This window comes from Podarcis raffonei, chromosome 17 (genome assembly GCF_027172205.1).
Source record: "Podarcis raffonei isolate rPodRaf1 chromosome 17, rPodRaf1.pri, whole genome shotgun sequence".
In the NCBI taxonomy this organism is placed as follows: Eukaryota; Metazoa; Chordata; class Lepidosauria; order Squamata; family Lacertidae; genus Podarcis; species Podarcis raffonei.
This window is the reverse complement of record NC_070618.1, coordinates 17906367-17931794: the sequence shown is the minus strand read 5'-3', so window position 1 is coordinate 17931794 and position 25428 is coordinate 17906367. Positions and strand designations below refer to the sequence as shown.

The 25428-nt window shown below is 42.6% G+C and overlaps 2 protein-coding genes across 5 annotated transcripts in view; both read right to left on the bottom strand.

Annotated features, from left to right (window-relative positions):
• Positions 1 to 11062, bottom strand: part of ZDHHC21 (zinc finger DHHC-type palmitoyltransferase 21) — a 41979-nt gene extending 30917 nt beyond the window's left edge. For 2 of the 4 annotated variants that reach the window (XM_053370639.1, XM_053370642.1), the window contains exons 1-4: positions 10946 to 11062; positions 4029 to 4140; positions 2619 to 2825; positions 931 to 1029 (exon numbers count right to left, since the gene is read on the bottom strand). In XM_053370639.1, the coding sequence (XP_053226614.1) occupies positions 931 to 1029; positions 2619 to 2772 (253 nt within the window). In that variant the 5' untranslated portion in view covers positions 2773 to 2825; positions 4029 to 4140; positions 10946 to 11062. The remainder of the gene's footprint in view (positions 1 to 930; positions 1030 to 2618; positions 2826 to 4028; positions 4141 to 10945) is intronic. The other 2 variants (XM_053370643.1, XM_053370641.1) reach the window with 2 other exon arrangements.
• A 10920-nt stretch (positions 11063 to 21982) lies between these two features.
• Positions 21983 to 25168, bottom strand: CER1 (cerberus 1, DAN family BMP antagonist). Its single transcript, XM_053370762.1, has 2 exons — positions 23585 to 25168; positions 21983 to 22425 (listed from the first exon to the last, which is right to left on the bottom strand). Exons 1-2 carry the CDS (start codon positions 24077 to 24079, stop codon positions 22132 to 22134), a joined length of 789 nt encoding a protein of 262 aa, XP_053226737.1. The 5' UTR covers positions 24080 to 25168; the 3' UTR covers positions 21983 to 22131.
• Positions 25169 to 25428: the final 260 nt, after the last annotated feature.

Genomic DNA, 25428 nt, shown 5'->3' with positions numbered 1-25428 from the left:
ATGTATGAACCCCATTTTTGCTCCAAGTAGTTTAAGTAGCATATAAGATACAAAAACTATGACCACTATTTCATTTAAAAACTAGCAGGGCACAAAGTATTTTATATTATTGCAGCTAAATAAATGTTACCATCAGACCTGGTAGAGACAGAAAGGAGCAATAGAACTTGATGCCATTAGCGTAATGATAGCGCCATGACTGAAATCCCTTGACAAACCACATCAAGTGGTTTCATGTCGAGATTAAAGAGCAGGGGAGATAAGACAGACTCCAACCACCATGGATGTAAGTTCTACTCAAAGTAGACCCATTGAAAATAACATGGCTATCTTAGGGCCATTAATTTCAATGGGTTTGCTATGAGTAAAACTTGGTTGCATACAACCTCACACCCACTGCGTAACATTTAATTCTCCTTTCACCACATTCTGGAACCTCACTGTAAGATAAAGCAGAACCACACCAATGCACTGTCGGATCTCAGTCCATGAAGGCAGCTTGAAAACTGGATGGATATTGTGGTGAACACATTGGAAGCTGCTGAGAAATCTAGGAGAGTCAACCAAAGCACATGTCTTGCGAAGGGTAACCAAGGCAATATCTGCCCCAAACCCTGGCAAAAACTCAGACTGAAATCACAGAATCATAGAATCGGAAGGGTCCCCAAGGGTCATCTAGTCCAGCCCCTGCAATGCAGGAATCTCAGCTAAAGCATCCATGACAGATGGCCATCCAACTTCTGCTTAAAAACCTCCAAGGAAGGAGAGCCCACAACCTCCAGAGGGAGACCATTCTGACAGCTCCTACTGTCAGAAGGTTTTTTTCTGATGTTTAGGCAGAACCTCCTTTAGTTGGAATACATTCAAAACTGCACCTTTTTGAAAAACAACAACACCAGCAACATAAAGGAAGGCGAACCAAAACTGTACCTGTAACTGGTATCTTTGGGCTTTCAGGTAGTCTTCCTGGATCAGCTACTGAGGCTCTCAGTAATGAGACAACACAGAAAAATGCAACTAGGTAGTAACCTGTAAAATATAACGGCAGTCTTCTTAACGGAAATTTTAACGGGCTTTTCTCAAATTACTGAAGAAAATGAATTACATGCACGTCTCTGAAGGTTCAAATGCAGACTGCTCCACTTTTTGGAAGCAAAAGAAAATATAGGGAGAATACAGAATATGTCTTGCTGCAACACACACAGCAATGATATAACCTACAGGTGGACTGACCTGCCGCACAAATGGCAGAAGCAGGGAGGACTTGTGGCACTTCTGGTTATGAATAAGTAGACTGATGGGCATGGCAGATGGCAGAGAGTCTAGTCTGTGCTACCAACTTCCTCTCCTGTACCCCATACTGCTCCCCAGCTCAGTGGACTAAGAGTATAACCACTCCAAGATATTAAAGGGCTGCAGAGGTACTGCAGCCGATAATAAGGTACTACTTCAACCGCTGGACTTTTACTTGTGAAATATTTGTTAAAATATAATCTTACAGGTACAAGTGGCATTGATGGGAAATGGCAAATCGATTACTCAGAGAGTCAGTCAATATTTCTTGTACGTATCATTCTAGGATCAGTAATCTCAAAACACCCCAGTCAAGCCTAATCTTGTTTGTGAAATCATACATCCCTGGTACCACTCGGTACATCTTTAGAGGGTTAAAAGTTACTTCTTTTGGGAGGAAAGCAGAAGGGATAAACACTGCCCATGTGTGGATGGAGCACAGCGGGAGACACACACTCAAAAAACACGATGTTGCTGTGAAGAGGAAAGGGAAAATGTGCAAAAGAGTACAATGTAGAAGTTTTGGGTGACCTTTTGATATTCTTGAAAGCACTCCCAAACTTGTTTGCAGGCAGAATTACCAGGAGAGCACTCTCAATCACCCTTTCCTTTAGTTAGGGTTGCCATGTGTCCGAAAATTCCCGGACATATCTGGAATACTGTAGTCAGGCGAATATCGGCAAAATGTCTGGCAAAATCTGGACGTATGAAAAAAGCTCAACAACTTTTCTGTCCGGACTTATTGCAACTTTAGCATCTGATCTTGACTTTTAAAGCTATTCATCTCTCCGTCCAGATTATTCTTTCTCTCTTATCTCCATCTGTTCTGCACAAGCTCACCTACTGCCAGCTCCCTTCTCACTCTCTTCTCCCATTTGTATCTCCATACAATCTGTTAAACCGGTTTCTATGCCTCCTGTCTTGAGAATATAGTCAGTGCACAAAGTTAATGCAGAACATATTGGAAAAAAGCTATGGAAGTATCAAATTAGCTTACCTGAACACAGTTACAATAACTGTGGATTTGTTTATGAAAGTCAATGAAAATATTGCTATGATCACCATCTCCCCCCCCCTGCAGTTATTGGGAACTTTTTTTATTCCTTTAATCATGATATTAAAAGAAATTGACTCTTTCCTTCAGAAGCCTCAAAAAAAGCAAAAAGCTGCATACGATATATTTAACTGCTGTAATATGTCCATTTGATTGGCTTTTAACTAATTACCCAATTAGTCAAACAGATAATAATTAAAAGTTTTTAACTGACTGCAGTGGCACACTCAGTCCGAGTGAAATAAAAGATCTAGCGAGAAATGTGACTTACACAGTAGTGTAACCAGTGATATATGCTCCTCTTCATAGTGTGGAAAGAGGATAATTTTTGGAACGAAGAGCGTATTGAAAAGCCAAACAAAGATAATCAGGCCCATACAGAACCAGCCCTGAGGATCAACAACAAAGTGAATCCGTAGTCCCATTGTACATAATCTGAAGGCAGCTTGCTCCACGCAGAAAGGGGGGGGGACTAAGCCTAAGGAGGGGGGGAAAACATTAATTAGTTTAACAATTTTATGAAAGTTCCCAAGCTGTGTCAGTAACACACAAATGAATGGCACCACGCATGAAGGAAGCAACCTTCAGCTGTAGGTGAAAAAGAAGAAGTTAAGCCAAGGAAGCTACCCTTTCATGAAAGAGATGCCACTCCGGGGTTCACACTAGGAAATCAAATAGGATTCCACACATCACTGAATGACCTTTAGCCAGACAGGCTGCCAGGCCTCCATTTCTTGTTGTCCACTAAGTTTGAAATCCTATACACACTTTCTTGGGACCAAGTCACATGAAACAAAAAAATAATTACTTTTGGACAAACATTGCTTATCATTATTTTTACTTATTTATTTTTAGGGGCTTTACATTCAGCACATAGTTCCTGGAGTGGTTTACAAAACAGATGACAGTAAAACACACTAAGAAAAGCATCATCATAAAATAAACAATAAAACAGTATCTTTTTTTTTAAAAAAAAAAGAGGGCAACAGCTGAAAGCTTCAAAAGTTGGGGGGAAATTATAATAATAAGGTTTTTTGCTTGGTGTTGATAAGAGAGGAACATAGGTGCCAGGCAATTCTACCTGGGAAGGGTAGCTATATTAAAGGTAAAGGGACCCCTGACCATTAGGTCCAGTCGTGACCGACTCTGGGGTGGTGGCGCTCATCTCGTTTTATTGGCCAAGGGAGCCGGCGTACAGCTTCTGGGTCATGTGGCCAGCATGACTAAGCCACTTCTGGCGAACCAGAGCAGCACACGGAAACGCCGTTTAACTTCCCGCTGGAGTGGTACCTACCGTATTTTTCGCTCTATAACACGCACCCGACCATAACACGCACGTAGTTTTTAGAGGAGGAAAATCCGTAGGCATGCCACCCGTAGGCATTCCCTCCATAACACGCACAGACATTTCCCCTTACTTTCTAGGAGGAAAAAAGTGAGTGTTATGGTGCAAAAAATACGGTATTTATCTACTTGCACTTTGACGTGCTTTTGAACTGCTAGGTTGGCAGGAGCAGGGACCGAACAACAGTCGCAGGGATTTGAACTGCCGACCTTCTGATCGGCAAGTCCTAGGCTCTGTGGTTTAACCCACAGCGCCACCCATGTAGCTATATTACGTACAGCGCCACCCACTTAGCTATATTACGTACAGCGCCACCCGTGTAGCTATATTACGTACCTACAAAACCTGTACCTTATCAGGATTAAGCTTCAGTTTGTTGGCTCTCATGAAGCCCATTACTGATTCCAGTCATTGATTCAGCACTTCTGCAACTTCACCTGAAATCAGACTTTAAAAAGAAAGAGAGTTAGGTGATTTATTATCCTGTTTCTACTGCCAACTAGCGATGGGGGCTTTATGACATAAAGCATTCTCTACAAATATTTCCCTAATAAAAATAACGAAGAAACATTCCTATAGAACAGATAATTTATCTTAAAAAAGGTGAAAGTTGCACAGCCACCATCTACTTGATCACTTTGCCTAAGAACAAGATATTTGCAACTGGCCAGGTCTTGTTATAGCTTTTGGGGGGGGGGGGGTCTGGTATAGGTTTCGTTAGGAATCATATCACAAACAGCTTTTCCAAGCTGGCCAGAATTACCCACTCTTGCAAAGAGGCATTAACCACATCCACATCCTGGTATCAGCCGTGCCAGGAAAGGGTCTGGAAGATATGTTATTGCTGCGCCTCTCTAAGCAACTCATCCACATCTTCTGGTCAGAGAATCATAGAACTGTAGAGTTGGAAAGAACCACAAGGGTGAACTAGCCCAGTGCAGGAATCTTTTTTTGCTCAACACGGGGCTCAAACCCATGACACTAAGGTTAAGAGTCTTATGCTCTACTAAACCAGACTAACAGGTGTTCTCAACATCTCCCTTGACTGAGCTATAGAAACGGAGGCATTTAAGTCAAGGCAAACATGAACGTTCCTGGACTAGGTTTTCCACAGAAGTACTTGCTCTGCCAAACAGAGAACTTGGCAAGGAAACTAAAAAAAATCCCTCGGATTCCATTAGCCAAACAATACTCATAGATCCATCATCCCTGTGGAGACTACCGCCAGTGTAAACTTCATTGGAAAATGATCCGATTGTGACATAGAATCAAACTCCCACAGGTTTAGATCAACTTGTTTAGGAACAGGCTGTACATGATCAAAAACTTTAAACAAATCGGACGTGTATCTAAGCGGTGGCTTTACTCTACTCCTAATTTCACACTTTGCCTCCAAACCATAAGTACAGACCAACCAAATGTGTTTCAAATCTCTCTCAAGCAACCCCAAACTTCTCCTATACAAATTCTGCACCTGCATCCAATTAAGAATTCAGGTAGTCATATTTAAACTCCTACACCAGATGGGCAGGGTAATACATTATTATTATTACTACTACTACAAGTCAAACTGCATTTCTTCTGCTACACCTACACACTGCCACTGAACTCCACCTAAATTCCTCTCTTCCTTGAATATCACAGATTGCATGAACAGCCTTTCTTAATCTTCTACATCGCATCACAACTAGCTTTAAATAGCCATTGCAACCCCTTTGATTCTGTGAGCCCCATCAAGCACAGGAAACCAAACACAGAGCAGGTTGCCCGACACATTTTCCTGTACTGTGCCATAAGTGCTGAGAATTTCATCAACATGTGCAACAATAGGTGCTGTTTTAGCATATTGTGGTGTTGCTCAGATGAACAGATTTTGCATCCCTTATGATATCTGCCGTATCAGAAAATTGGCACAGGTGTTTTCTTTTTTGCCATAGTTAAAAAAGTTTTCTTTACAAAGGTGTTCCACATGTTAAGTGCAGTTGCTTACATTTGGGTAAGATGGCAAAGATGTTGCTAGGGAGGTTGTGGGAAAGGCCAGCATCACTGCTTCATCTGTTTTCATCATACCTGTCAAGTTACAGATTTGAAAATAAGGGACCAGCAGCCTCAAAAATAAGGGATCAGCAGCCAAAATAAGGGATTTTGCGAGCACAGGTATGTTCGACTTCTGAGCCCCTCCGAGCCAAAGGCAGAAAGCCCAGCCAGCAGCCAAATGAAGCCTCAAGTGGTGGTTCCCACAGCGCAGCAAGCCAGCAAAGGGGATGCAGGAAGGAAACCCACCGTCACCTCTCCGCTGGGAAGCGCTGAGCAAAGGCGAGTCCCCAGGCAATGCAGCCGATTTGATTGGCACAAGGCATGCAAGCTCCACCCCCCAGTCATTCTTAGACTCCTTATTGGGTGAGCAACGCAGCCAAGCAACAGAGTTGGAGCCTCCCTCCTCCCTGGCCAGCAGGGAGGGAGGAAGAGAGAGAGAGGAGCTGCTTCCTTTGAAACCTGGGAAATTTAAGGGACATCATCAATAAGGGACAGCAGCGGGACACGGCGCTGGGATAAGGGACTTTCCCGCCAAATAAGGGACGGTTAACAGCTATGGTTCTCATTTTTACTACCATAGAATCATAGAACTGTAGAGTTGGAAGGGACCCTGAGAGTCATCTAGTCCAATCCCCCGTAACACAGGAATCTTGCCCACTGCTGTCCTTAGGTGCATTATTGCAGTTTTGCCATTAATAATTGGAAGGAACAGCATAACAGCTAGGCATACCAGGGATGGGAAATCTGCAGCTGTCCAAATATTGCTGGACTCCAACTCCCATCGACCCTCAACCAGCATGGCCAATGGCCAAGGATGATGGGAGTTATAGTACAACAGCATCTGGACACCCACAGGTTTTCCACACCAAGGTACACTCAGGTAGGCTCCTGTACGGCTGTGAAGATCCTAAACAGGAAATTAAGTACCACTGAATTCAAAGTAAGCATGGTTGGGAACACGCTGCAAGTTGTCTATCAGCAGAACTCTGCCAATTAGCCTCCTAGTGACAGCAAGAGTGATTAAGCCGACAAATAATTAACGTAATAAAAAGAGCATGAGTTGTGAAACCAAGTGCCACAGAATCAAGAAAAATGCAAGCATTACAGAGGAAAGACTGCTATACTGCTATCAAACTTTGCATAGCTGTCAAAGTGCTATACAGTGGTACCTCGGGTTAAGTACTTAATTCGTTCCGGAGGTCCGTTCTTAACATGAAACTGTTCTTAACCTGAAGCACCAGTTTAGCTAATGGGGCCTCCTGCTGCCACCTCACCACCAGAGCCCGATTTCTGTTCTTATCCTGAAGCAAAGTTCTTAACCTGAAGCATTATTTCTGGGTTAGCAGAGTGTGTAACCTGAAGCGTATGTAATCTGAAGCGTATGTAACCTGAGGTACCACTGTACAGGAGGAATACTTGGTTATCTGTAGTTTCTGGCAACAGTTGGAGACATTTTTGTTTCAACAAACTTCTCCAGCTGCCTTAAGTGTTAATTTTGTAGTGTTTTTAAACCTGTCTTTAGTTATTTGCTTTTAGCATTGTTTTTTTTAAAACTGTTTTTGAAATTATTCTTAGCCATTTTTGTGGTACATCTGTAAAATGCCTTTGAGGCAATTAACACATTAATTTCAAAAACAAATGAATTCAACAAGTTTATGTGCAATCAAACCAAGGGAACTTCAGGGTGCTGGTAACTTTTCTTTGGTGTATGCATGTTTCCAAAGTGACCTTGCTGTAAACCAGCCCTTTTAGCACAAGTATCCATTTGTAAATAATTTAATTAAACAAATAATCTATTTTTTAAAAGCTAATCCCAGTGTGCCACACAAACGTTTAGCAGGCATTTCACACCTTCAGTTGTACTACCTATATCAAATATTGCTAATCTCAGCCAACTCCAAAACTAAAGAGCATGCTTTCACACAGCCAATAAAAATTATTCCCATCAGACCTACTACATCGGTTGGTACATGCTTACACATGGAGCACAACTGTGGTTAAGGTAGAAATAACTATTAAAACTAGGTATATTTTCTAAAAATTTTCTGCATTTTCTGCCAGGTAATATAACAATCACTTAACATTTATATTGGCATCCAGGCACTTCACAGTCACAAACCAGTAATTCAAAGCCATTAGTTCAATGGGTAGCTTGAACTTTATGATCTAATTATGGGCAAAAAAAATATGAACTGAAACAGGTCCGCGGTGACTTCATGGAGATCATTAACCCACTGCTAAGAGCGGGAAATGGCTCCCTGACTCAAACTGAGGATATTTTCTTACTGTTATCTGAAGGAAAGGAGTTTAGTAAACCAGATAAGGCATAGGTTCGTCTCCAAATGGAAGAAGAAGAAGAAGAAGAGTCAAGTTTCTGACCACCATCAACACTGAAAAGGGTTTGTTCCAGTGTAACCAATTGGTATTTGGAGCAGCACCTTCACTCACAAATTGGTAGACATTGATACTATGACCAGTTACAGATACAATCTGGATGACATCACCTAGTGATGAGGATCATATGAAGAATCTGGAACATGTTCTCAAGAGGCTGAAGGAACGTGGATTATGAATCAACTGTGATAAATGTGAGCTCTTCAAGGAATGAGTTATTTTTTGCTCTATAAGACTCACTTTCTCCCTCCTAAAAAGTAAGGGGAAATGTGTGTGCATCTTATGGAGCGAATGCAGGCTGCGCAGCTATCCCAGAAGCCAGAACAGCAAGAGGGATTGCTGCTTTCACTGCACAGCGATCCCTCTTGCTGTTCTGGCTTCTGAGATTCAGAATATTTTTTTTCTTCTTTTCCTCCTCCTAAAACTAGGTGCGTCTTGTGGTCTGGTGCGTCTTATAGAGCGAAAAATACGGTGCATACATGGGACAGACCGCAGGAACCAAATGACTATACAATTCACCTGAAGAAGTAGAACTTGGAGGCACTTTTGTTTCAGCAAGCTTTCCTAGGCATGTAATTTTAGCATGCAATTTTCAACCTGTGATTTTGGTAAAGATCTTTATTTTTAAAATAACTTAACTTATACAACACTATGTATAACCTGTGTTTTCTTTTTCAGTATCTTAAATTAATATTTCAAATTAAGTCACTTAGAGTTATAGAGTTGTAGAATTTGAAGGGATCCCAAGGATCATCAAATCCAATACAGGAATCCTGCCCACAACTGTCCCTGGGTGCCCTGGAACCACCAACCTTCCAGACGCACTGTCCCACTATGCCACAGGAGGGCCAGAAGCCTTTCGTTTGAGTAATCGGTATATAAATTTGGTTACTTAAAAAAACCCTAACAATTAAATAATTACTGCCTTTTAACTGCCCCAGGTGATTGCTTCGTTCACTCAGCACTGCAACCTCCGACCCTACCAGGCACTGGTACTGCCAGTCACTGGGATGGCCGCCCTGGTATTGGTGCTGCCAGTTATTCCCTCTCAATGAACATGCTTACTAGGCACTGGCAGTGCCTTTGTATGCAAGTTGGGCAGCCGCCACCATTCATCTCCCAAATTGTAATGCCCAACACAGGCAGTGCATTTTTGGAGGTATGAGATGAATGGGCGTAGCCAGGATTTTTGTTAGCGGGGAGCAGCCAAAGGGGGAGGCAAAATCTCAGATAATTGAGCACTTGCAACAATTTTCAATAATATTTGTGGATCTAGGCCCCACCCCCTTGGCTACGCCCATTATGAGATGGCAGCTTCCTAGCACCAGTCCTACACATCGCAGATGTAATAGAAAGGTATTAGCCAAACTGGTTGGCCAACCACCACCTTTTTCTGTTCCAAAACAATAGAGAGAGCCAGGAAGACTCAGGCCTGCCTCCCAGGAGAACAAACAGTGGGCTTTCTTAAACGTATGATACCAAGAAGCCAGGAACACAACAGTATTATTATTACTATTATTAATTTAATTTGTACACCTCCCCTTCAGCCAAGCAGCACAGGGCGGTTTACAATATAGAAACGCAAAAATATATAACATAGCAACAAACAAAAACAATAAAAACCTCCCCCCCAGTTTAAATGGACACAGATTGTTGAATTAGCCAAAGGCCTGGGAGAAGAGGAACATTTTTGCTTGGCACCAACCGAACCTACCTGGGGACACCATTCCACAAGCAGGGAGCTACCAAAAAAAGGCCAGTCCTCGTGTAGGCACCCTCCAGACCTCTCGCAGAGGAGGCACACAAAGAAGGGCCTCAGGTCATGATTGCAAGGCGCAGATTGGCTCATACAGGGACAGGCGGTCCCCGAGATATTGCAGTCCTGAGCCGTCTGAGGCTTTATAGGTCAAAACCAGCCCTTTGAATTGGCCCCGGAAACTAGCTGGTAGCCAGTGCAGTCAAGCCAGGATTGGCGTTGTATATTCAAACCATCTTGCCCCAGTGAGCAATCACAAATTCTGCACCAGCTTAAGTTTCCGAGCTGTCTTCACAAACAGGGACAACAAATAGTGTGTTACAGTAATCTAACCTGGTAGTTAGGCTGACTAGATAGGGACACAGCTGAACCACCAGCCAAAGCTGATGGAAGGCACTCCACACCACCACCGAGGCCACCTGAGCGTCAAGGGACAGCGATGAGCCAGAAGCACCCTCAAGCTACGTGCCCGCTCCTTCAGAGGCAGCGCAACCCCTTCAGGTGGGCTTTATTGGTCCTTGCCTGGCCGAGACACCTGGATCTCCTCAACTGCAAGCCAACAAGCTCCATAGAGGTGTCAAAAGGGTGTGTGTTCCTCAACCCCTTCCCAGCTCCAAGCTTGGGAAGAAGGGTTCATGTCTGATGGTTCTTTGGACCATGAGGTGGTGGTGGGGGACACTGGGCTTGCAGATGGCCCTGGTGGTGGAGGAAAGCGAGACTTCTCCTTGCCCAGATGTGAAGGAGAGGAAGAAGGGGAAGGAGAGGAAGAGGAAGAGGAAGAAGAAGAGGAAGGAGGAGAAGGAGAGGAAGAGGAAGAGGAAGGGGAAGAAGAAGAGGGACAGGGAGGAGGAGAGGGAGAGGGAGGAGAGGAAGAATAAGAGGGAGAGGGAGAAGGAGAGGGAGAACCTGGCCCCACACCACTCTCCCCTCCCCTTCCTCCCTTCCCTCCCTTCCACCACCTCCCAGTTTTGCCTCCCCTTGCCCACAAGTGCAGGGGGGCCCGGAGCATACCGGCCCACAGCGCCCCCTTGCGGCCCCTGGCGTCACTCCCCTTCCATCCACTCACCGGTGGGAAGCTCCGCCGACCCTCATGTACCCCATGCACTCGGCCGTACTCCGGCTTCCGGCTGCTGTTCTGCGCACGCGCACCGAGGGGGAAGCCAAAAAAAAAAATGCTCTCTCAGTCGGAGGAAGGGCACGGCGCGCTTCCCGCCCTTCGCCTCCTTTGCTGTCAAAGCGACTTCCTGGCGCTTTTGCAGGCATCCTAGCAACGGGAGCGCGGGCGCAGGGCTCGCTTCTCCCTGGCCCAGAGCTGGAAGTCTTTGAGCAAGCCTGGAGCTACGGAAGTGGAGGAATTGCTGTGTCCCAGGCGAGCAGAGCAGAAGCAGCTCTCATCATAATAACCCAGCGCAAACTTCCTTGGGAGCATTAAGCCCCCGGTGGGACTTGCTTGTGAGCAAACCTGGGAGACGTCGCCTGCAAACAGCCTCGGCGCGCTTCAATTGCTGATCCAAACTGCTCCAAAATAGTTGGGTGTTTTTTAAGCGAGCCAATGCTAACTTCTTTCTCTCTCTCTCTTTTTAAAAAAATATTATTTATTGGAATTTTATTTACAACATAACATAACCCCCCCAATACACAATCCACCCTCATTAAATATGAACATAACATACATTGAGCATAACATACAACAATACAAACAACGAAATAAAAGACTTCCTTTATCCTGTATCTGCCCTCCTTATTTTCTTATAAACTGTTTCCTTTATGAATAATTATTAAGATTTTTCTAATTATAACTTAAATATCCACAGTCTCCTGCAGACATTAATCGAAACAAGTCCAGGTATGTATTTTAGGGTACTGTCTTGTGAAGTAGTCTCTGCATTTCCCGCATGCTTTTTGAAACTCTTGTCTAGTGTGATCCAATGCTAACTTCTCACGTTAGTGTCATGCCTGGGAACATTTGTTTAAAGCGCCCTTTGTAGTTACATGCCTCTTTCTCGTGGTATTACATTTGCAGGCTGAATGTTACTGTTACAGTGAATTCGGAATTACAGTGTCAGGTGGGTGCAGCCACCAGTGTGGGTTACTGGGTGCAATCGGTGCCGGATTTACGTATAAGCTAAACAAGCTATAGCTTAGGGCCCCTCTCTCTTGGGAGCCCCCAAAAAATTTAAAGAGAAAAAAAACTGGATGTACATTTCCAAAATATAAGACAAAAAACAAATAAAATAAAACCTACATACAGCAATGTTGTTTTGTGCAGTGTAGGCTCCTATTTGTTATGTGCAAATGGCTTTAGATAACTATTAGGTCCATAAATTGCCATACAGCATTACCTTCAGTAGCTTAGGGCCTCATCAAACCTAAATCCGGCCCTGAAACTGCTCCAAAATAGTTGGGTGTTTTTTAAGTGAGCCAATGCTAACTTCTCACATTAGTGTCATGCCTGGGAACATTTGCTTAAAGGTCCATTTGTAGTTACATGCCTCTTATTGTTTCGTGGTGTTACAACTGCAGGCTGAATGTTATTACTGTTACCACAAATTCGGAGTTACAGTGTCAGCTGGTTCCATGCTTGCAGCCACCAGTGTGGGTTTCTGGGTGCAATCCTAAACAAGCTTTTTAGGAAATAAGCTGTGCTTTTTTTCTGGGGTGACACAGGGGTACACATACCCCTAAACATTTTGTGAATCTTTGTGCTTTTGCCCATTTGCTGTATTTATTTTTCCCAATTTGAACTATAAAATGGCAATTTTCTTGAGTGAAAATGAGAGTACCCCTAAACATTTTTTTAAAAAGAAAAAAAAAGCACTGGAAATAAGTACTGCTGAACTCTGTGGGATATAGATGCCAGCTCCCTGAGTGCCTGAGCAAAATTCCTCATGAAGGGGCTGTGCACCCACAAATTTCGGCGCCAGTTTCATGCACGCTGCATGGCACCCATGACTCGGGCACCCATAATCGTGGGGCCAAGCCAGCACTCCTGCAGTAAATATATTTAGGAGGAATAAATATGTATTTTGAGGAGGAGGGAAATATTTGGAACACACTGATCAGGAGTGCAACAGAGTGTCAGAAGATACCGGAAGATCATGCTTGTTACTCTGGAGTAAATGTCCTCCCTAATAGAAATTACAGTCCCACTTCTTTCATATAAATGGACACTGGAAGAATGGCAGGGGTGCAGAGTACATAATTTTATTTTAAGGGGCAATTCGCTTGTGATAAGCAGTCTGGAATATGCCTCCAACTAGAGACTCAGAAATGCTAAGAATACCCCACTGGAATCAATGGGAAGTTCCTGAGAGCTGTGAATGCCAATTGCATATGACTCAAATAAAAGAATAACCTACGAATAAAACAAATAATATTTAGAAGGGATGGAGTGGGCCACAGGAATGGAACATATCATTAATCGCATTGATAAAGGTAAAAGTAAAGGGACCCCTGACCATTAGGTCCAGTCATGGACGACTCTGGGGTAGCGGCGCTCATCTCACTTTACTGGCCAAGGGAGCTGGCGTACAGCTTCTGGGTCATGACTAAGCTGCTTCTGGCTAAACAGAGCAGCGCACGGAAACGCCATTTACCTTCCCGCCGGAGTGGTACCTATTTATCTACTTGCACTTTGACGTGCTTTCGAACTGCTAGGTGGGCAGGAGCTGGGACCGAGCAACAGGAGCTCACCGCCGACCTTCTGATTGGCAAGCCCTAGGCTCTGTGGTTTGATAGTGAGCAATAGTTGGTATTAGCAAGGACAGACCTTGAGGAACTGGAGTGGGGTGAGGACCACCCCAGTTCCAGGTACCATCATTCCAATTCTAGAGGGTGTACTGATGTGTTCCTTCTAAGAATCTATTCCTTGCTTTATTTGTAGCTTTATTTTATTTTATTGGAACCCAGTTGTGCCAATTAGAATTTGTAGCTCCCATTATTTCCTACGAGCATTCAGCCGGCTCTCGTTCTTTCCAGCGGGCATCCTTGCCATCCATTTTGCAGATCACAAAATATTTGGGGGAGTCCTAACAGAAATATGCAAATAAGTTGGGTATCCCACGTTTCACATCTGTAAAGTTATTTTCTGACAAAAAATTGCCAAATATAAGGTCAGCTACAATTTGCCAGCACATTATTCAAGTCCAGCAAATTCCCCTTATGTGACTATGGAACAGAAATATTTTAAGAGAATTCTGGCCTGAGACAAATCAGCGATGGCTGGTCGCCATAAGCAGCTCAGAATGGACAGGAGTTTCGCTGCTCCCAGCTGGGAATAATGCCTTGAGCACCCATAACTGATGCACATACACAATCTCTTGGCTATGGAAAGTCACCCCCCATCTGTCTGAGTGGCACGATGCCCACTCTAAATTAGTCTGACTTCTGCCCTCCAGCAAAAGTCCTAAGCAGATCCTAAATTGTAATAGATGAAATGGGTAGTTTAAAGATTATCACCACGCACTGTGATATGTACTTGGTAAAAATAAAAAAGTACTTATTGGATAAATTGTGAGTGCTGTAATATACATGCTTTTAGTAGGATTAGACTCAAGTTTGGAAATAAACTAGAACAATTTCAAATCTCACATTCACTACACATGCAGTGCATGACGAAATGCACAATAAGCAATGGTTGGGGCAGATATAGTGGCAGATCCTGGTAATATCTGCTTCAGCATTTACTGGAGTCGTGCATTCTGTGTATCCTGAACGACAATACAGCTCTGAAAAGGCAGAACCTGGGAGGCTGTAATCGGAAAGCAACTAAGCAGTGCAATCTAAACTGTGTCTACTCAAAAGTAAGTCCAAGTGAATTCAATGGGACTTACACCCAGGCAAGCATAACTCAGACTGCTGCTTTAACTATTTTTATTATGAAACATAAGGGGTGCAAGGAGGCTTGTAAGATATGACTGGCCAATAATTTGGAAATCATAGAATCGTAGAGTTGGAAGGGACCATGAGAGTTATCTAGTCCAACCCCCTGCAATGCAGGAATTTCAGCTAAAGCATCCATGACAGATGCCCATCCCCCCTCTGCCTAAGTTGCTCTGTGTAAACTTCCAGAGGGATAGCATTGTGCAGTAAAACAACAACAACGATGAAGAGTCTTGTATTATCTTAAGAACAATCCTGGGATAGCCCAGTTGATAGAGCATGAGATTCTTAATCTCAGGGTCATTTGAGCCCTATGTTGGGTGAAAGTTGCCTGCACTGCAGGGGGGTTAGAATAGATGACCCCGGGCTCCCTTCCAACTCAGCAATTCTATGGGGCCATGGGCATAGCCAGGATTTTTTTTCCATTTCCATTTTTTTTATTTTTTATAACATTTTTATTTTATTTTATCTTATTCACATAATATACATTCTTTACAACAAACAACTCCAAAATAAGCAGACAACTCCCAAATAAAATCATATGTAACAAAACCGTAAGTCTCATGTTTTCGTTTACACTGATCTCCTCTCCAATACCTTTACTTGATATTTCTTGCTGCGTTCTGTTTTCCTTATAAAATCTTTAGAAAAAATTAAATTTCTTAAATACTGTACCAATCTTTAACAATTTCAGTTAATCCCTTCACCATAGCTGTCAACGTTTCCCTTTTTTAAAGGGAAAGTCCCTTATTCCGAATAGGATTCCTCGTAAGAAAAGGGAAAAGTTGACAGCTATGCCCTTCACCTCCCTCCCCCACAGCCCAGTATTTTGGGGTGGGGTGGGGCAGTTGAGGTTTTTTGGGGGGGATAACCGGTAAAAATCTCCCCAAAAGAGGAGATTACGGGCGGGGTGGAGGCTTCTGCTGGAGAGGGGGCAGAACCTCAGTTAATTGAGTCTTTTTAATGCTTTTCAATAATTTTTGAGAATTTAGGAGGGACAGCTGTTCCCCCCCCTCTTGGCCACGCCCATGGGAGCAGCCAGGGTCCACTCCCAGCCCCTGGACCGCCTCTTCTTAATGGGCAACCCAGTTCTCTCGAAACCCACAACGACAAACTACGCATGCGCTCCGGGCTTGCAGAACATCCGGCTACCCAGAAAGAGGATCGCGGCGACCCTGTCTCCATGGCGACGGTTGGTTGCACAGCGCCCTCTTGCGGCTTGTGACGGAAGTCGGGCGCGAGTAGAAGTGAACTCGCTCTCTTCGCCAGCTAGGCTAACAGGCGGAACCAAAGGGAATGGTTTTGTTTTTGCTCGTGCAGCTTGGAGCATCGGGCTGGCCTGATCCTGCAGGACAACAACAACAACAACAACAAGTTTTCAATTACGGTACAACGGTACAATAATAGCCGCATTATAACAATGCCAAACTGTAATACAGTACAGTTATTAATACCAATCATTCAAATGCCAAATTATATAATTTAGGTGCCCCCTTGCCTGCTAGAATAGATGGTTTGATGATTTACTTTATTTCTGCGTTCCAAAATTTTATTAATTTCAATTACACTCCAGTCTAAATAACAATTCCTTATACAACAATTGCAATATTAATGACCTCCATTTGTATTGACACATTAAATGATTTATAAACCTACAGCTAAAGCAGTAATAATAATAATAGGTGTACCCTGCCCAACTGATTGGGTGTTACTCCACTTATGGTGCAACTCTTCTATGCTCATAGAGAATAGTGTGCATGTTACGTTTGTCACATGCTGCTCCTGAAAACAACCTCTCTGTGGCTCCCTGCCTGTGCACTGTCCCTGGTTGTGCATGCCCTGGTTATCTCCCGCTTGGAATACTGTAATGCTCAACATGGGGCTACCTTTGAGGGTGACTCAGAAACTACAACTAATCCAGAATGTCACAGCTAGACTGGCCCTTTCTCATGTACACAGCTCTTAAAAGGTAAAGGGACCCCTGACCATTAGGTCCAGTTGTGACTGACTCTGGGGTTGCGGTGCTCATCTCGCTTTATTGGTCAAGGGAGCCGACGTTTGTCCGCAGACAGCTTCCGGGTCATGTGGCCAGCATGATTAAGCCACTTCTGGCAAACCAGTGCAGTGGACAGAAACGCTGTTTACCTTCCTGCCGGAGTGGTACCTATTTATCTACTTGCACTTTGACGTGCTTTCGAACTGCTAGGTTGCCAGGAGCAGGGACCGAGCAACGGAGCTCACCCCGTTGCGCGGATTCAAACCACCGACCTTCTGATCAGCAAGTCCTAGGCTCTGTGGTTTAACCCACAGCACTATCCGCTTCCCTACACAGCTCTTACGACATGTTAAAATTCGTCCGTTGGCAGTTTGCTTCAAGCTTTGAACTGGTTTGAACATGGCATCGAAATCACACTAAGTACTGTACACTTTAATCGACTCTCCTTCCGAATCAAATATTTCAGTCCAACGACTTCTGCCTAATGGAATAACTTTTCAGATATTTACACTTCATATAAAATTAGCATCTAAAAAAAACATTTCTTCACCAAATTCAAGTGAAAGGAGCACACTTCATCACATCTCTATTGATTTAGGACACTGGAAAATTTCACTTTTCTTTCTTTCTGGAAAAGCTACAACTTCAGAAGGAATTCTATATTGCAATGGCTGTGGAGAAAAATGTTTGTCTCACAAAATGGGAAATGTGAAGCTGGCTTTTAAAAATAGTGGAATAGTGCTTTTAAATGATATAATAATAATAATAATAATAATAATAATAATAATAATAATAATGAGATGCTTCATACCCAGGCTGTTTGCAATCTTGTTGAGCCTGGTGGTCTTCAGTACAAAGTAGGAACCAGAAAGGTTAGACAGACTATGAGCTTCTCTTTGTGAATGAGAGGATTTAATCTTGTTTTCCACACACTTCCCTGGCACTAGTTACATGAAGTGACAACTTTGTCCCCTCTAATAACCATGCTGCTTGGGGGTTGGCAGTGGGGGGTGATGTGGTGTTAATTGTAGGAGCCATGCACCCCAGCGTCATAAATGGGGCCTCCAAAGGGGCGGGGAGCTGAAATACAACAGAATAAAACGTTTATTCTGCTGATTTTAAAAAGGGCTTGGGAAGAGAAAGGACTTGTGACATTGACCCTTGCTGGAGCAAGACTCAGTCCCAAATGGGTTTACCAGTTGGAGCGCTGAGAAATTCTGCTTCTCCTGGAAAGCAATTAAGTTGTCTGGAAGATTTAATATAGGTCTTCCAACCACAGGGCCAGATTTAGGTTTGATGAGGCCCTAAGCTACTGAAGGTAATGGGGCCCTTTATATGTGATATTTTAGGGAGCAAGCTAGCAGGCGGGGCTCATTACTTACATCATAGGAGCCTACACAACACAAAACACTGTTGCTGAATGTAAGTTTTATTTTATTTGTTTTTTCTCTTATATTTTGGAAATGTACATCCAGGTTTTTTCCTTTAATTTTTTTGGGGGTCCCCAAGAGAGTGGGGTCCTAAGCTATAGCTTGTTTAGCTTATATGTAAATCCGGCAATGTCCAACCACAGTGAAATTGCAGGCATATCAGGTCCACAGAAACAGGCCTGTGAAAATCTGGTACAGTACAGGAAGAATACAGACTCTGTATTCTGTAAGTCAACAGACAGGTTGTTTCTTAAAACATATCTGCTGTTTCAGCCCTCGAGAGAGAAAGCGTCCAGGTATTATGACTTTTGAGTGCTACAAACTTAAGTTTGAACTGTGCAGTTCAGCTGCAGAAAGTCTTTCAGCAATGCATTCTGCAATGATCCTTAAAAACCTGCAAAGCAAAGGAGAAAAAAACAAAAAACAAAAACCCTTTCCGTGTTTGGAAAAACAACCTTGTGTCTGATATTCCTAAATATTGTACAGCCATGCAGAACCTTCCTCGGGAGTTCCCTGATGTCTGTGTTATGTTGTTGTTTATAAATTACCACAGGAACCACCAGCTGTCGTCATAAAAATTTTATTGGCACTCTGTAAATATTAAATCAGCATGCTAAAATCATGCCATGTGTAGCGGCAGCTGATGCTCTCTTATGGAGGCAGCCTGCAAGAGAAGGGATGGCACTTTGTTCTATAAGCCTCCTACACCAGAAGGATATTTTGCAATGCTAATGCAGATTTTGGTCCTTCCAATGCATTTAAGGCATGATCTGTAAACCAGAATCTCCACCTTTTCGTACTTTAATATGCATACCTCCACATGAGCTTTTCACTCCAAACATACGCATTTAGCAAACTTTTCTGATGCTGATGGGCCAGATACATTTTCCCACTTTCAAATGATATGAATGAAACAGAACTAACATGACGTTGGTTTTCCACATCAAGGCAGAGTTGTGCACACCCATCATCTATTCCCCCGAAAATTACACTGGACACATGCTTTGGGTTACAATCCTAATCATATGTATTTGGAATACAGTGGTACCTCAGGTTAAGTACTTAATTCGTTCCGGGGGTCCGCACTTAACCTGAAACTGTTCTTAACCTGAAGCACCACTTTAGCTAATGGGGCCTCCTGCTGCTGCCGCACCGCCGGAGCACAATTTCTGTTCTTATCCTGAAGCAAAGTTCTTAACCCGAGGTACTATTTCTGGGTTAGCAGAGTCTGTAACCTGAAGCGTATGTAACCCGAGGTACCACTGTATAGCAGCATTGAAATAAGTAAGAATTATTTAGGCAGTTGAATAAGAACACTCTGTGGGTAACTATTCTTACGTTGTGAGAAATTTATTGAGAGGATGATTAAATTTTAGTTTGTTTTATTACCTATATATTTGTGTTTGTTTTGTTTTGTTACCTATATATTCATGACAAAATACTGGGTTTTGTTCAGAAGATGCACTAATATTACTACCGACATGGTGCATACAATATATGCTTTAAAATCTTTATCTTCACAACAATCCTGTAAGGTGGAAATGATGGCAAGGGATACTGGCTTTTCAAAGCATATCACGGAAAGCAAGCTCAAACAACTATGTTCTTCCTTGAATATCTGTAACAACAACTAGAACCACCTCATGCTATCTTAACCAGTATTTTTCAGTTAAGGTGTTCCACATATTGAGGAACCCTTGTATGCAGAAAATTAGATGTTAAGGATAAGGGTAGAAGTTTGTCTTTTCCCCTGACATACTGCCGGTACTTTTCTTGTTCATGGCAGGGTATTCAGTCATATGTGAGACTCACCTGTAATCTGAAATGGTTCGGATGAGACACAAGTTTGCCATTTTACAGGTGGCACTGTGGGTTAAACCACAGAGCCTAGGACTTGCTGATCAGAAGGTTGGCAGTTCGAATCCCCACAATGGGGTGAGCTCCCATTTTGCTCGGTCCCTGCTCCTGCCAACCTAGCAGTTCGAAAGCACATCAAAGTACAAGTGGATCAAGAGGTACCGCTCCAGTGGGAAGGTAAATGGTGTTTCCGTGCGCTGCTCTGGTTCGCCAGAAGCAGCTTAGTCATGCTGGCCACATGACCCGGAAGCTGTATGCCGGCTCCCTTGGCCAATAAAGTGAGATGAGCGCCGCAACCCCAGAGTCGGTCACAACTGGACCTAATGGTCAGGGGTCCCTTTCCCTTTAGAACTATCAAGTGATGAGACATGCAATGATACATCTGTACATGTGAATATGTCCTAAGTTTTATTAGAGGTTTATTAGAACACTATCCATGGTGCCAACTAGCCACTCATGTTACTAGAGTCACATACACGTGAATTTAGACTAATAGTTCCTAGGACTGCAGCCTAAATTATTAACATATATGCATTAAAAGAAGCAATACCATATAGTTACCAACTTTTTCACAAAGCAAGATCGTATATGCTTTGAAGCTATTAACAGGTAAATCTAATAATGGACAAAATGGTCAATTTTAATATGTTGCTGATCAAAAAAAAAGGCCTGAATAATTATATTACTAGTATTCTTCTTTTAATAACTTGCAAGCAGTGGATCTTTCAGTGTCAATGGCTAAAATAAAAGTTAAATGGCATTGAAAGGGTTTTGTGCTGAGTTTCAAGGTGTTACAGTTGTCTCCAACTGAACCTCTTCTATCAGCAACCAAAAGTAAAAAAAAAACCCATGCAACAAAGTGTTGATTAAACTTTACTGGCATTTTGAAACTGTGCAGGTATTTGTGGTGATTAATCTGATATTCTAAAGCAGAGAAAAAGTGTACTCTAGGGGCTGACAATTAACTTCATTTAAAAAGTCTTAAAGTTAACAGTCTCTGTATAAGATGCACCATTGCAATAATTGGAAACTGCCCCCCCCCTGCAATTAGGAATAGCTCTGAAAATCCTGTAAAATAAAATAGAACACTATGACAAATTAAAAGCAAAGGGAACTTTGCAGAAACAGTTACCCTGTCTACGTTTCAAATGTGACTACAGTTAACAGTCCCTGGGGTGTATACAAGACCACTGTCCTCTGGCTCGAATTTGTTTTTTCTTCCTTCCTTTTTTTTTTTGGAGCAATATTCCGTTAGCACCTGGGCTCAACTTGCTCTGAATATGGAAGTTGACTCTGAAAATCAGATCCAATTAACACATCCTTGATATAACAGAATACAGTGTTAATTACATGCAGCTGATCATTGCTGGGTTAATTAAACACTCACCCCCAAAAGCTAAGGCACTAATCTAATTAACAATTACTACAGCTGCTGTTTTCCTCTTTATACCTCCTTTCTAAATGGTGCATATTCACAGTTAGGGCCCAATCCGTCAAGTTCTCAGTATTGAAAATTCCCTTTGATCCGGATGGGATTTTTTTGGTAATGAAAGGTTAGAAAAACTGAGTTCTGGTTGCTTTATTCAGAGAACTAAGGACATAAGGATAAATGGCTTGACAAGGTATTATTGCCCATGAGTGCTCAGAAAGATTTGCATAGAAAGAATCCCCCTTTTTTCAGTTTGATAATTAATTAGGTGGCTCCATCAGTTAAGAGGCAATCCTGAACACATTCCTGCATTGTTGTGCCCAGAGTGCAGCTGAACTAACTGGGTATATGTGCACCTAATAAATAAACAGGGACATAATTTCAGTCAGAAATCACAATTACACACATGAAAAACTGTGGTGTGCACCTAAAAACAGATAAAGGGCACCTATAGTAGTAGCTGATAATAGATCAACTCAGCTCTTTAATCTCATGTGTGGAGAATCTCTCACTCACTCACTCACTCACTCTCACACACTCTTACACTTGCACAAACTGTACCAGAGGCTTCTTCAAGATGTTGTGTTGGCATTAAACTGAAGTCCTGGCTATTCTCGCCAGTGATAAAAATCTACTAAGAAAAGTCCGTTTTGAAAGGCTCAGTTTTGTTCATACACATTGGCATGCAGATCTGAGTGCAGAAATCCCATTTTGGGATCTGTTGTTTTCTGAACCTCACACTTGCATTCTTCGACGATCATGACGACCTTGATTACAGGAGCAGCGATTGTGCAATTCATCTCCAAACGTTCCGTGGAAAACTTGGTGGGCAAGCAGTGCGAGCAAAAGGTGTAAAGGCGATCTTCAAGACCGGGAACGTGAAAAGAGCTGCACCTGCCGAAGCACAAGTTGTTTTGCACCACCAGATCCTCGCAGTTCTCATGTGCAATGCTCTGAAAGAAAGCACACCGCTGTTAAAGCACCTTCTATGGCACTTCATTAGATAGCACATAAATACAAGAAATGGAATCATATGGAATACTTTTGATATATGAAGCCATTATTCAAAACGTATCTCAGTAATCTTTAGATCAATGCTCTGCAGTGGGCCAGTAATATTATTTCCATATTACAAATAGGGGAGTGAGAAATAGTGGCTTTGCATCTGACTACCAGTGAGTTCACAGCTAAACAGATTTGAGCCAGGGCTTGTAAGCACATGGCTCAGGCACTCAACTAGTGTGCTACATCAGCTCCATATAAAACCATTATCTTGAATACAGAATTACATTTTTTTAAAAAAATTAAGTCACTTTTTATATTTGCTGCTACAATTACTGGGGGTGGGTGGGAATGGACCCTTTTTCTATTTCAACAGGCATTTTAGGAGAGTTTCTGTTTATATATATATAATTTTATCCACTGTATGGTTTTTTTAATCATCTTTGTGTACACTGCTTAGAAATGTCTAGGATTAAGTGGTATAGAAATAGCCCAGATAAATAAAATGAAAATAAATTCAAGGCAGAAGTATACATTCCTGCATTCTAAAATCTAGCACTGTATATTGTTTTCTGAAACTTCCATCATATAAAATGGGAATCATGCACCTGAAGTATTGACATGCTTCCAAGTGTTTGTAAATTTTTATAAAAACAAACAAATATGAAGAAGTGTGCATGCACACGAAAGCTCATACCAATTACAAACTTAGTTGGTCTCCAAGGTGCTACTGGAAGGAATTTTTTTATTTTGTTTCGACTACGGCAGACCAACACGGCTACCTACTTGTTAACTAGAACAAACAAACAAACAGGCTATTGCAACAAAACTTTTTAGCAGCCCAAAGCTACAGGCTGTCTCTGGCACAGACACTTGTAATGTTTTTTGCTTCTATAAGCAAATTTTGCACTGATAAGACCACGGGCAAATCAGCCCTCGCACTTCTGTAAATATGAAAAACAATGGCCCGCCTCACAGGGTTACTATGGGTGTTTGTGTGTGATCGATTTTGCAAATTAAAATTGCAATGCAAATAGTAGCTTCACTGGATGTTCCTAAGTATATAGAAGGAGCGTTGGGTTAAGTGCTGATTTTAAGATTTAACTTTACCTGAGAGAATGGGATGGTGCTGCAGGTGTCCTGATACATTTCATTTGTCTTGATTGGAAGGACAATCACATCAGACCGTGACTTGGTTTTCAACATGAAAAGGTCCCAGAACTTCTTGGCATCTTTCCTGAAGGGCAGTTCTGCTTCCCTTTTCCTGTGAGGGTGGCAAGGAGCGTTTTGTGTTCTCTCTGGAGATGCGCTTGCGGAAGAAGTTCTGTTTCCCAAATCTTGAGGGGCATGGCTATCTTTATAGGCCAAAAGAAACCTAGGCACTTCTGGCGCATTTTGCCTCTCGCCCTCCATTTCTGCCAAGAGGTGTGTCCCAAACAAACCAGTATCTGCCAGAGTTCCTTCTTGGCCCCTTAGATATTTCAGTAGTGTATCTCTGTCTTGAGGCAGGAGGTGTAGAAATCTCCTTTTCTTCTGCAGTACAGCCATTTGCTCTGTTGTTCCAAGCCATGAAAGCAGCATCATATGGAGCAACAACAAAAACATGACCTTTTTAGAAAAATTCTGGCGTGCTTTCCCCTTCCTCACTTTCTTGCAGTTTCAAAAAAGGCTGAAGGCAGACTGCTATATTTATACACAGGGCCTGAAGTTTTAGATTCCAGCTGCTCCAAATTGTGGGGGGGGGGGCATGAGGAAGAGATAAAAAAAGGGGACCAAGAAGGTGACACCCATTAACACTCATTAACCCCAAACTCCAGGCCAAGGGCATCTTATCCTTCCTTTTCACTCTTGGAGGATGTGTATTCAAAGTTAGGATCTACAATAAAATGTGTTTTCCCTGCCAGGGAGTGATTTTAAATGTTTGGACTGATTGTTTAGCTGCTGTCTAGGAACTGTGGAAAAGTTCCCACTTGTGTATTAGCTTCTTTCTGCCCTGCTGAATATCTCAGGAGAGCACAACAAAGGAATGTAGCCGCTCAACACAACAAAAGGAAGACTGCCACATTTGTAGGTGTAGGTTAAAGCAAGGTTAAATCATCTCTCTGAGCACGATGTGCCTGTATTTGTAAAATTCCAATGGCATTTATGGCCAAACAGACAGCCCCCCCTTTTTACTTCAGGTGCACACACTGTGGCTAATACTGAGGGGAATGCGAGACATTAAATGTGGCATTTAATGCGGCTACGCAGAGAGTGATTTCTGTGACTTTATGAAGTGGCTATCATGTTAAAGAGAACTAATAACATTGTAAAAAACATATACTGTGTGGAGCAGTCCAGTCACTACTGCTAACAAAAAAACCCCCACAACAACGAAAAACAAACATGGCCAAAATTCTTCCAGCCCTGCTTTTTGTTGTAAGTAGAGATAACACCCCCTTTCCCACCTCAGCACAGTCCCACCTTCAAAATTAGCTATCGTGCTTCTGGGCTAGATTTTTTCCCCGCAGCTGGGTATTATATGCAATCCATGTCTGCAAACATTTTGCTTTGGGGAGATCCATTAGCACATCTAAATCAGTTTCAAATTATTCTGTGTAGACACACCTGCATATCCAGATCAGACTCACACCCCAGATAAAATTCCCAATTGTTGTTGCAACTTCCTGGGAGTTAGGATCAAATCTGTCCTCAGGAGTGTTCCGCCCCCCCCAAAAAAATGTTTAGGGGTACTCTTATTTTGATTCAAGAAAATTACCATTTTATAGTTCAAATCGGGGAAAGTAAATACAGTAAATGGACAAAAGTACAAAGATTCACACAATGTTTAGGGGTTTTTGTCCCCCCAGAAAAGCAGCACTGGTCCTTAGATATAAACTTTCTAGGTAGGCTTAAATCTTACCTGGCAGGTAAGCACAGAAATCTCCCCCCCCACCCCAAAAAACCACTCTTTA